Genomic DNA, 13,163 nt, shown 5'->3' with positions numbered 1-13,163 from the left:
GCTTTATACAGGGATATATGTATGTTTCTAGTAGCGTTGGTGTAAAGAGGAAAACCTTGAGGCCCTCCAGATCTCATTAGATTCAACAGCTGCAGGATTTCAGTTGAGATGAAAGGTCACTGAAAATGTTGAAGATGCTGGAAATTGAAGCCATACATTTAGCCAACACCTAGGCTGGGGAAAGGTAACTTAGAAGTATCTATGGCAGGGGTAGGCAACCTCGGCTCTTTTATGACTCGTGGACTTCAACTCCCAGAATTCCTGAGCCAGCATGGCTCAGCTTGGAAACCTCTCCCTTTTCCCTCAGCATGGCTGGCTCAGGAATTCTGGGAGTTGAAGTCCACGAGTCATAAAAGAGCCGAGATTGCCTACCCCTGATCTATGGGAATAGGCCAAATGTATCTTATTTTATCTCTGGGTGCTGTGATTTGTGGATCAGGAGTTAAACCATACACCATGGTAAACAAATCAAATGATAATCTCGTTCACGCAGTGCTGCCCAAAGGACCCCAGTAAAAATGATATCGTTTGATCGCTTTTGATTTGGCTACTTAGCTTTGTAAATCACGGTATATGATTTAATACAGTGATTCTCAACATTTTCTTCACCACGGACCCTGTTCAAATACGTTTTGTGGCCACGAAGCATGGCCACGGACCACCAAGGCTTAAGATTTAAATCCTAACATTTCTTTTAAGCTTTCGTGGATCCGCTGCGATGACATCACACACACACACACACACACACCCCGGGTCTGCATACCACAGGTGAGAACCACTGATTTAGCATATTGTATGAATACACCAATAGATGGAATAGATTGAAATGTTTTGCATTTTAAAAGTTCTTTGATCCAGGTGAGTTTCCAAATGATAAGTCTTCAAGGCCACCGCCGATCAGAGAAGGAAACAATGCTTTCCTGGATGAGCCTGTTATTTTCTCTGGTAAAGGCAGTTCTTCTTTTATCTGTAACACGGGTGTCAAACTCGCCGCGTCACATGACCTGTCACGATGCATCGCGATTTTTTGCATTGCCAGAGCTGGGGTGGGCGCGGCCCCCGTATGATGCAACCGGCCCGTGGGCCAGCAGTTTGACACCCCTGATCCATAAGGTAGTCCTTGCCTTACGACTACAATCAGGAGCAGAATTTCCATTGCTAAGCAAGGCAGCTAAGTGTCTCGTGCCCAATTTTGCAACCTTTTTTTCCCCATGGTTGTTAAGCAAATCACTGCAGTTATTTAGTGAATCATTACGTTAAGGAAATCCGGCTTCCTCCATTGGATTTGCTTGTCAGAAGCCCATAAAGGGTGATCACATGGACCCAGGACACCGGGGTCTCAGGTGCCTGAATTCTGATCCCGTGACTGGGGGATGCGTGCAACGCTTGTAAGTGTAAAGACTGGTTGTACGTTCACTTTTCTCAGTGCTCTTGTAACTTTTAATAGTTACTAAACAAATGGTCGTAAGTCAAGGGCTACGGGTAATAGGCTAAATTTCAGAAGATGGAGAGAGGGGTTTCAGCAGCCCCAAAATTCCCAAACGCTGGGAATTATAATCCTACTACACACGGTGGGTGCCACGCAAGGCAAGATTGATTTATAGTTCCCACACCACCATCCTTGCCTCTGACTTACTTTTCAAGTTGCATTCATACAACCTCTTATTGTTTCGAAGGGGGTGGGGTGTTGGCTAAGATCAAGTATGGTGTCTGTGCTACAACTCCCAGCAGTCTCATCCAGCATTGTCAACAGCCAGGATTTAATAGGTGTGTAGCTCGAGCATCTTGTATGTTTTCCAGCTACTTTGTATATTAAATTGGACTTTAAACAGCAGCTCCTTTTTGAGATGCAGGACCTAGCAGGCAATTACAAGGATGTGCCAAACTTACAAAGTACAATATAACTCCTCCTTTTTGTCAAAGCGCGTAGTTTTTTTTCGTGTGTGTGTGTGAAGTCATGACGGGGTGGGACAGTACTGAGCTGTTTCTAGTGGCCGTGCAACAGAACGGGCCTGTGGATCCGTAGGCTTTGGCTGGGGAGCACTGCTTCTATAAGGACAAATATGTCTAATATTCCAGGAAATTCAGTCGGAATCCTTACAAGAGCAGTTGATGACATACAATCTGTTGCAGCATTCCCACCAAGGTAAAGCCAAGCCTTCTCTACAACCCCTTAACTGCATTAACTTGGTGATAGCTTTCCTATATTTGTCTTAAACATGATTATTAGTCATGCATTGCCTTGAGGAAAGAGATGTTATAAATCGAAGAGTAAAATCCCACTTACTTGCTCGATGGCATACTCTGTTTCACCTGTTTGCAACAAAACAGTACTGAACGTTTAAGAGCAGATTTCCATAGAACTCAAAAACCCATCATCCATAACTATATGTCTAAACTGGAGGTCTTCAAACTTGGCCCTTTTCTGACTTGTGGACTTCAAATCCCAGAATTCCTCAGCCAGGCACGCGTGCCTGGCTGAGGAATTCTGGGAGCTGAAGTCCACAAGTCAGAAAAGGGCCAAGTTTGAAGACCCCTAGTCTGAACTCTTAATCAATGACCCACTGATAGACGCCTAGCACTCTTCTCATCAAGAGAGGCGGTACTTAACGGTTTTGGGAGTTCTGTGGGAGCCCCCCCTACAAACGGGCTTAATTTAAGAAGCAGTACGATACTTCCATTAATGACTGGGCAACAGCAGCAGTAATTTGTTTTTCGCGCTAGGACCTCTGGCATTTGAACAAAAATGCCCTCCTGCCCAACTAGGTTGATTAGTTCAGTGAGAGACACAGACCGACTTGTAGTGCCCCAAAACCAACAGGCTGGTTCAGACTGAAGAAGCTTCTTAGGTGAGAAGCCAAGGGGGGGAAAAAAGTCCAGTTGCCTTTGAAAAAGCAGCTACGGGACAACCATGACCTGGATGACAGAGAATCTCCATAGACATCTAGCACAAGACTCTTCTGCCAGCTATCCAGGCTTGTGAGCAGGCTTCCTGGCCTGAGGACTTTCAGATGTTGGTGAGGGAGTAACCTTTTACAGCTCAGCTGCAGAAATGAAGGCAAATGGATGCCCGACTTGCAGAAGGCAGTCCCTAATGAAAGTGTAATAGGTGTCTTTAATTTGGCGTGCTTTTAGATCAGAATTCTTTCTTAATGATCAAGGGTTAGTTACATGAAAAATAAGTGCCATCGTATATTATGCGGAAGACTGTCCCTTAAATACATTCTGATGCCATTTTAAACCACTTATTCCACATTGCATAAAAAGAATCCTCTACATAAGGAAACTAGTATAGTATAGTATAGTATAGTATAGTATAGTATAGTATAGTATAGTATAGTATAGTATAGTATAGTATAGTATAGTATAGTATGAAAAAAGGGACGCGGTGGCTCAGTGGGTTTGGATGCTGAGCTTGTCGATCAGAAGGTCGGCAGTTTGGCGGGTCGAATCCCGAGTGCCGCGTAGCAGAGTGAGCGCCTGTTACTCGTCCCAGCTTCTGCCAACCTAGCAGTTCAAAAGCACGTAAAAATGCAAGTAGAAAAATAGGGACCACTATGGTGGGAAGGTAACAGCGCTCCGTGCGCCTTTGGCGTCTAGTCATGCCAGCCACATGACCACGGAGATGTCCTCGGACAAGCGCTGGCTCTTCGGCTTTGAAACAGAGATGAGCACCGGCCCCTAGTCGGAAACGACTAGCACACATGTGCGGGGGAACCTTTACCTTTACCTTGGAAAACAAGCTGTTCTCTTTCTGAAGAGGAATGCAAAATGGCTCTTGGACAAGTTAGGTAGAAGTTGCCCTTCTGGTTGAGACTGTGGGCATCTGTTACCTAACAACTTGCGGCCCATTTATAAAGGGAGCTACAGAGCGGTTAGATAAGTGAGGCAGACCTAGTGAGGTCCAGTTTATTAAGAGTGCATTGTATTTTTCAGCAGGCAGATTTAAAACAAAACCATGTCAGATTCACAGTCTTGCAAAATAGCTTTGCAATAATTGGCCAACAGGCTTGCTTTGCAACTGAGGATGTATGGCAATGCTTCAGCGTCTTATTCAAAGTATGCCAAGGGGAGCAGTCAGCTAGCATAAAAAGCTTCCCCAATTTCAGGTGGTCTAAAACCAACTACAATCCTCACCTTAGCATGACTGATGGGGAATGGGATTTGTAGTCCAAGACATCTAAAGCAGGAAGAATAACTGTACCAGTGACACATCTGTATGGCCAGGAGGTACTCGACTCACGGATTAGAGGCAGAATAATCATTTTTTATGATCCGGTTTGCATACTTGGAAAAAGAAACCTAAAAGTGTGTTATTAATGTGAGTACTCTGCTCTCACACGATCTCCCTGACACACAAGTGTTCCTTTTCCAAACTGCTGCCTTTCAGGCCGCTACAATCAAAAAATTGTATGTGTCTCCATTGTTAACCCGATTCCTTCTTTCAAATAATTTATATGTATGTACTTGGGTATGTATTTGGACTAGGGCTGTACAAGTTTTGAAAATGATGTGGAAAAGTGCTCCACGCCTCAAACACTCCCCACTCCTTAAAACAGCTCAATCTTTTCTTTTAACTCTATGAAACGTGGAAAGAAGATAGACTGCAGCTACTTCAGGGAGCTCAGCCACTGACGTGATTCTTAAAGCAGAAGCATGGTGGCGCAGTGGTTAGAGTGCCGTACAAGTAGTCCTCGACTTACAGCCATAATTGAGTCCCAACACTTCTGTTGCTGAGTGAGACAGTTAAGTGAGTTTTGCTCCATTTTATGACCTTTCCTGCCAGTTGTTAAATGAATCACCGTGAATCTGACATATGATCATTTTTCAGACTCGCTACTGTTGCGGCATCACGTGATCAAAATTTAGGCGCTTGGCAGCTGACTCATATTTATGACGTCTGCAGTGTCCCTGGGGTCCTGTCATCACCTTTCATAACTTTCTAACAAGCAAAGTCAATGGGGGGAAGCCAGATTCACGTAATAAACACGTTAACTGACTTAACGCCTGCAAGCCATTCACTTAACAACTGTGGCAAGAAAGGTCGTAAGATGGGGCAACACCCACTTAACCAATGACTCACTTAACAACAGAAATTTTGGGCTCAGTCTCGAGGTCGCAAGTCAAGAACTGCCTGTATTGCAGGCTAACTCTGCCCACAGCTAGGAGTTCGATCCTGACCGGCTCAAGGTTGACTTAGCCTTCCATCCTTCCGCAGTCGGTAAAGTGAGGACCCAAATTGTTGGGGGCAATCCGGTGACTTGGTAAGCTGCTCAGAGGGCGCCGTAAAGGATCACAGAGCGGTATGTAAGTCTAACTGCTCTTGCTCTTTCGTTCTCGCTTTTCTCTTGCATGGAAGCCCACAGAGGCTGAGTTGCCGTTTCTTCCAATCCGCTTTAAAGCAGCCCCAGATCTAACCCCAGCCTCTTTTATACTTTGCAGCCTAAAGCAGAATCAGGATATCAACCCAAAAGTCACCGCCCACCTCCCGGTTTGCCAGTTTTCAATCTTGACCCCTTATATTAATTATATTTTGCTTCCGAGCCCGGCAAAGGATTGTTCTAGTAGTTCCTTCTATTTGGTCTCTATTTGCAAAAAAAAAGAAAGCGAGGGATTAAGACTGGCATGAGTAGGCCTGCTCCTTCTTCTGCTTCAGCGGGGGAGGGAAAGAGGCAGTGCCCACCAGCTAGTTTGCCAGGTGTCCGTTCTCCTTGCAGCCAGCAATGGGCCATCTGTCACAAGATGGCCCATTGCTGGCAAGATGTCAACTAATGATGCTACACCTGCTTTGTGTGTGGATTACACAGATCAGTTCCTGGAGTCCAGCAGTTCATGGAAAGTGGGAGATCAAAGAGCCAACTGGCTTTCGCGACTAATTTATTCCATTTGCCTTTATTGCAGTCCAATACGATCTCAAAAAGCACAAGCCATTTTGAGTTAACTACTACAGTCCAATCTTCAGAAAGCCTTTACATTATTAATATAATAAATAATATTGTTGCATGTACATTAAAATTGCCTAGTACCAGAACCACCACCAGATCTTCTAGTCTAGGGAATATTAGTTTTTAAAAAGCTGCCTGCCAGTATTAAACAGCATGATCGAAGGCACCATTTATTTGGGAGGGAAAACTATGTATATTAGCCTCCTGCTTTTCAGCAAAACAGTAGAAATGAGATAAAATTAACTTGGCAATTCAGTTTCATTCCGAAACCACATCACTTCAATTCCGTGGCTAAAATGGATATAAAATTTTTGTTTTTGTTTTTTTTAATGGTGTTTAATTGAATGCCAAAGAAAATCTTCTCACCTCTGTGCATAATTTCTGTATTTCAAAACAGGAGCGTCTTGCTCAAACATCAAAGCATGAGTTCCCCACGCTGAGAAGGAAGAGCTGATTCTTTTTAAAGAAAAAGCTGCTTATGACACCTTGAAAGAGTCAAAAGTGACACAGGGGCTTCATACCATTGCTCCATTTCAAAGTCCCTGCGTGTTTATAAAGTCCAAAAAAAAATTCTGCAAAACAAATTTAATTCTGAGGCTTTTCCCTGTTAACCTTCAACTCTCCAAATGATTTTTTTTTAAAAAAAAAAACACACAACCTAATTTCTCCACTCACAGAAGGAAGTTGTCCCAAGCAAGGAGTACAATTAATTGTCAGAAGCAGAAACGTAGGGCGAGGATTACGTTTTGTAGCAAAATAACCGTCACTGGTACCCATGTGAGCGTTTAGCAATGAAATAATAAAGGGAGGCTTTTTTTTCTCTCTCTCTCTCCCCATCCCCAGCTCCCCTCACGATGGTAACACGATCAGGCACACAGGTAGAATAGGAGAAGCCTTTGTTTAGAAGGTGCCACTCTGGTATTGTCTTTCATCCAGCATGGTAGCTGGTTGGGCCACCGCCACACGGGGAAGACAGGTCAGCAGTCCCAACTGATGTCATCCTTCTGAAGGGAGGACTGTATACTTTGCATCTCTCTCAGAAGCTGAAGGCTCTTCTTACCCTGCCCGCTGGGCTTTCTCTTCAGACCGGCCTGGTTCGCCTTCCTGTCTTCGTCCACTTTACCGGAATCCCGAGCGCAGTGCTGCTTGTTCTTGCTGACCTTGAGCTTCTCCAGCTACGTACCCGCGTAAAAAAGCAATAAGAATCGGGCATTTAAAACTTAAACTTGTTTTAACATCCACTGTGAACCCTCATTCCCAAAGTGCCACACTCCAGTAATTTCTTTAATCTATTTTTTTAGAGGTCTGTTCTTGTTCACTTGCACACTCATTATTACAAATGGTCTCTGTCTCTTTCTATTTTCAGCCAGTCACAGATCACTTAACTTTTTTTTTCCTCGCTCCTCACACAGAACGTTCTATAATGTTCAGATCTTTAATTAACATTCCTATAATGCTCAGGTCTTTAATTATACTTAAAGGTACGCAAGTCTCCACAAGAAGCAAACATATATAATGCACAATCTTTTTGAGCACACTACACTGTTTCAGAGGCAAGCCTACTTCCTCCAATGCCAATGTAGCTTGGTGGGCACCCGTTAATAAATGCAGCATACTAACCTCTTGTTTAAAACACATTTCTTACACGGGTGCAACAGTGTTTTGATTGTGGTTAAGCTGATGGCTGTTGATCCAGCATCTCAGAAGCTGTGCTTTGCCCAGCAATTAATCCTGCAATTTATCCATAGCTTCTCTCTTCTCTCCATTTCTACAGGTATCCTCAACTTACGATCATAACTGAGCCCAGAATTATGGCTGTAAGTAACACTGGTCATTAATCAGGTCACCACATGACCTTGCCCGATTTTATAAGCTTTTTTTTTCTGGTTGTCATTTAAATGAATCACCGTGGTTGTTCGGTGAACGCGATAATCATTAAGCATTTTCCACAGTAGGTGCTTTTGGCTGGAAACTTGAAGTAAAAGCTGGTTTCTGACAAAAAAACACCATTGTAAATCGTGCTCATGTGACCGCGTAATGCTGCAAACAGCCCTAAATGCAGGCCAAATGTCACCATGGGAGGGCCCGGTTGTCAGAATTTTGACTTTGGATTGTAAAGCAGCCCTAGGGAGGCCTGTCATAACTTCAAACGGTTGCTAAGCAACCTGTCATAAGTCGACAACTACCCGTACTGCTGTATCACATTCATTTTTTATAATGTCTGTAGCCACACCAAAAAGGAGCAGAAATATTGTGTAGCTGCAAGGCTATCTACGTGGACAGTAAAAGATAGCACTGACAGAAAAAACGAACAGCTTCTCCTCTGCTTGAGAAAAATAATTAAAAAGGGAAGTTGGGGAAAACATGGCAGTACTAATCCTGCAGCTTTAAAATTACTCTTGTAACAATATTTCCCAATGCCAACCAATCCAAGCTTCCTGAACCTTAAAACCAATAATAAAAGTAGGTTTAACATGATAAAAGGGGGGGGGGGGAAGGAATGGGAGAAACAAGGTCAAGCTAAGGAATGTATCACATGGTTCATGAGCAAATTAAACAACAGGGCTGGAAGAAATGGCAATGCCAGGCGGTCTCTGCTTTTAAGGGAAAATATTCCAAGGCTCACCCTGTAGATATCTTTAGCAATTTCTCAGTTTGGTGTGGGGTTAGGGCAGGGGTAGGGATGCGGTGGCTCAGTGGGTTAGGATGCTGAGCTTGTCGATCAGAAGGTCGGCAGTTTGGCGGGTCGAATCCCGAGTGCCGCGTAACAGAGTGAGCGCCTGTTACTCGTCCCAGCTTCTGCCAACCTAGCAGTTCGAAAGCACGTAAAAATGCAAGTAGAAAAATAGGGACCACTACAGTGGGAAGGTAACAGTGTTCCGTGCACCTTTGGCGTCCAGTCATGCCGGCCACATGACCACGGAGACATCCTCGGACAAGCGCTGGCTCTTTGGCTTTGAAACGGAGATGAGCACCGGCCCCTAGAGTCAGAAACGACTAGCACGCATGTGCGGGGGAACCTTTACCTTTACCTTAGGCAACCTTGGCTCTTTTATGACTCATGGACTTCAACTCCCAGAATTCCTGAGTCAGCATAGCTGACTCAGGAATCCTGGGAGTTGAAGTCTATGAGTCATAAAAGAGCCAAGGTTGCCTACTCGTGGTTTAGGGTTATGTCCTGAGATGCTTGCGTCTTTGCAGAGAAGCTGCTGAAGACAATTGAACAACTTTTTTGGACAGTGTCCTCCAACTGTTCAGAATAACCTCCGTCATCCTCCATTCCAATAGATCTAGAAGCAGCCGGAAAGGATGTCCAGATAAAAGAACCGTGGATCAGTTGTCCTTCCTGCTTTGCTCTCGTGCCCCTAACAGAGGCCACTGAATCGTCGTCTACAGCTTCATACGTGCAGCTCAGCCTTCATGGAGTCCTCTGTTTCTTCAATCCCTACCACAAGCAGGTCCTCTGCATTTTGCAATCGGTGGATACCCAGATTCGGGATTCCAGAAGGTTGCAGAGCCTTCCATTCTTTGGCTTTTACCAAAGCTGAAGAAGGTGATGAGCAGCAAATAATGGCCATTGATTTGCAGAGACCTAATTATTCAGAGCTTCCCTTGCTTTCAGAAGAGGTAAAGCCAAATATCTGAATCATTTTGCAGAAATAAGATGATCTAGGCCAGTGTTTCTCAACCATGGCATGTGGACTTCAACTGGCAGTTGAAGTCCACATGCCATGGTTGAGAAACACTGACCTAGATCATCTTATTGCTGCAAAATAGCCTAAGATATAGGTCATTTACTGTGGTATATTTTAACATGTTATCTTTAGCCTGACTTATATCTCATTTCTCTAGACAGGCTGTAATGATGATACTCCTTTTAAAGCTACAAATTCTGCTTCAGAGCTTATAACAACATAAATTAGATAGTGAAACCGGGCAATTATTATTCAACTTGACCAGATGGTACAATTAACAATGTCATTTGGCAACTCTTATCTAAATTTTTATATCATTTTACACTACCCTATTTTATAACTATGTTTTCTTTTACGCCTTTACAAGGCAATTTTATAATGCGATGATTAGCCTTAAATATGTGTTCTTTTACCACTTTCATTTTATTTTATTTTTTAATTTCTATTTCATCTTACTTAGTTTTTCCCCTAACTTAATTAGAAATTGTTACACAAGTCCAACTGGGCTCTGTAATTTACTGTATGTTATGAAACTGTACGCTTCTCTGCTTAATATTTATAATAAAGATATTCTGGGCAATGATTTCATTGTTGTTGTTGTCTGTGGCTGGGGAGTGTGCTTTCAAATAAGTCTTGACTTCTAGCAACTGCCTGGATTAGTCCCTGCAGTTCTCTTGGCAAAATTTAGGAAGTCGTTTGCCATTGCCTCCTTCTTCCTAAGGCTGAGAGAGTGAGACAGGCCCCAGGTCACCCAGCTGGCTTCATGCCTAAAGCAGGACTAGAACTCACAGTCACCTGGTGATTGGCCCAAGGTCACCCAGCTGGCTTCATGCCTAAGGCCATACTAGAACTCCCAGTCACCTGGTGATTGGCCCAAGGTCACCCAGCTGGCTTCATGCCTAAGGCAGGACTAGAACTCCCAGTCTTTCAGTTCCTAGCATAATCCCTACACCAAATTGACTCTCCAATGATTTCACAGGGGACTGAAAGTAGTCATCAGGATAACTCACCCGTGCCCGATGCCTCTGGATTTTATTGATTTGTTCAGCCTTGGCTTCCATCCTTTTCACAAGCACTTCCAAATCCTTCTCCAAGTCTCTCCTTAAGGCAATCGTTGTAGCTTCATGGATGAGTTTGGCCAAATGCTGGTGTTGGCTTGTATGCAAAACAAAGAAACAAATAAAGCAAGGTTAAAAAAATAGCTGATAATGGTTTTTTTTCATACATATTATTTCAGAACAACTTTGCTAATAGAAACAATACATTTTTTCCCCCAAACAGCAATCCCTACTATTGTTTTGGAGCACTCCAATGTCAGAAGAGTCCAGCATTTTTTAAGAGATTAGCAAATAATTACTGCTTCTTTTTCCACCTAATTCAACATCACCTTGTAGTATTTCCCAACACTGAAACCTCCAAAAAAAAGTCCACGGAGGCTAGCATAAAGGGAAATGTGGCGTCAGTTTCTCACTCCAGAACTACTAATGTATGTGCCTACTCTGATTTTAAAACAAGGAAACCAAACCATCCCTGAGATACTATGCCAATTCCACAGTAATCTTATGACATCATCAACCATGTCGCTTGCAGCTGCCAGACAGAATGCGAGGACAAAGCCCAGCCACCGAGTCAAAAAAAAGTTATTTTAAATCATTGTCTACTCGGAATTAAATCAGATAAAGTTTGTAACATTGTTCAAAGCAGAGATTTAACATATGTAACTACCAAATATTTATACTTGGAAGGAAGTCCCTTTAAATTCGATGACAGAACTTGGCCCACCTTGGCTGAACTCAAAAGTTTACAGGGTCAGGTTAGTATCTGGACAATCTCCAGGAAACACTAGAACCCTATGGTAGACAGGAAGGTTTTTTTAAAAAAACAACTAGAGAAAAAACCTACTGTCATGGCCATCTGCGCTAAAAGAACCAGACGACAAAACGTGGTACGGTCAACAACGAGGATGTCTTTACTCACGAAAACTCCAGGTATCTACAAAGTCAGCGTTGGGAGATAGCCGCCCCAACGCGTCTTTAATACAGTGTGGGTAATCAGCCCCACCCTTTCTCATGCAAACCAACATCTGGCTGGCCATGGATAAATCCCACCCTCTACCCGTCTCCTCGCACGTCTCCCATCTCCCTGCACCCAAGCTCCCACAATGACTTCCTGCCGAGCATCAGGTAAATGTATGTCCCTAACCTTCCTGTCGTGCCCCCCCAGCCCTCCTAACGTGCTCCTCTCCACCTCCCAGCGCGTAATCACCATAGCCCCTTCGACAAACCCCCCCCCCGCAGGCCCCACAACAGCCTGTTATCCGAACTTAATCCCAGATCACCCGGTGTCTCTACCGAGGAACAGGCGCCTGGGGAGATGCAGAAGGTCCGGTGGCTGCCTTCCTGAATGCCTGCGGGTCCTTTCGGTAGTCCCGCCGACGCAGGCAACCCTGCAGGCCCCGGAGCAGCTGCTCGTCGGGGAAATGGCTGCGGATCCTGCACGGCTGCCCGTGGCGTCTGGTGCTCGGCCGGCTGCTGGATATGCCGCTCCCAGGTGGGTTCAGCAACGGGGCTGTGTGGGCGGGCGGTTTGCGCGGCCTTCCCCAGACACCCCTTACGATGTCGAGCCCATGGGGCTTGACACCCACTTCTTTATTGAATGATCATAGTCAAAGACCAGCAACATTAAAATAAAACATATCAAAAACAAAAAAAACAGTTCTAAGCAGCACTACACTGTCAGGATCAAAGCCAATTTGATTTGACTTTGCCACCAGATTCACTGATATTTTTTTTAAATGTTATAAAGAGCCCACATTATCTCACATCGGGCCTTATACCTACAGCACAGAATTTGGCTACAAGGCGCGTAATAGCTGAAGTTTTACCTGGTAACAGAATGGAGGCACAGTTGTTGTCTAAATAAGGGGTCCCCAACCCCTGGTCCATAACGGTCCATGTACTGTAAGGACCAAGCTGCATAGGTGAAGGTGAGCAACTAGTGAGCAAGTGAAGCTTCATCTATATCTGCAGCTGCTCCCCAGTGCTAGCATCACCACCTCAGCTCCACCTCGAATCATCAGGCGTTAGATACTCATAAGAGCGTGAACCCTACTGTAAACCATGCACGCCAAGGGGCTAGGTTGCGTGCAACCTTTTCCCCACTCGGTCCATAGAAAAATGATCTTCCATGTAGCCAGTCTCTGGTGCCAAAAGGTTTGGGGACCCCTGGCCTAAATGATTTGGTAAATTTGATCAAATGGGTAAACTTCACGTATCTCTATAAAAACTTGCACATTGCTTGACTTGTGTTAAATAAATTTGGATCGCTGACAAAGAATTAAAGGGAGACTGAGACAGCTATTTCAAGCTTCTTTGCTCTCATCAGTCAGCTGATAACAGGCAAAAGACTTTGCCCATATTTGGGTCGACGAGGTGCTCAAAACACTCAAGATACATATATATTTGCAAAGAGCTTTTGAAGTGGTTATACGTGCTTGCTGGACCACCATCTAATAAATAACACG

General features: G+C 44.2%; 1 protein-coding gene across 3 annotated transcripts in view; it reads right to left on the bottom strand.

Annotated features, from left to right (window-relative positions):
• Nucleotides 1–5,860: 5,860 nt before the first annotated feature.
• Nucleotides 5,861–13,163, bottom strand: part of CEP57 (centrosomal protein 57) — a 30,455-nt gene continuing 23,152 nt past the window's right edge. For all 3 annotated transcript variants that reach the window (XR_014492435.1, XM_083361948.1, XM_083361949.1), the window contains exons 10-11: nt 10,651–10,795; nt 5,861–7,120 (exon numbers count right to left, since the gene is read on the bottom strand). Coding sequence is in view for 2 of the 3 variants with exons in the window: in XM_083361948.1 (XP_083218074.1) it covers nt 6,923–7,120; nt 10,651–10,795 (343 nt within the window). In the remaining variant the exon portion in view is untranslated. The remainder of the gene's footprint in view (nt 7,121–10,650; nt 10,796–13,163) is intronic.

This window comes from Vipera ursinii (genome assembly GCF_947247035.1).
Source record: "Vipera ursinii genome assembly, chromosome: 4".
Lineage (NCBI taxonomy): Eukaryota > Metazoa > Chordata > Lepidosauria > Squamata > Viperidae > Vipera > Vipera ursinii.
This window is presented reverse-complemented; position numbering and strand designations above follow the sequence as displayed.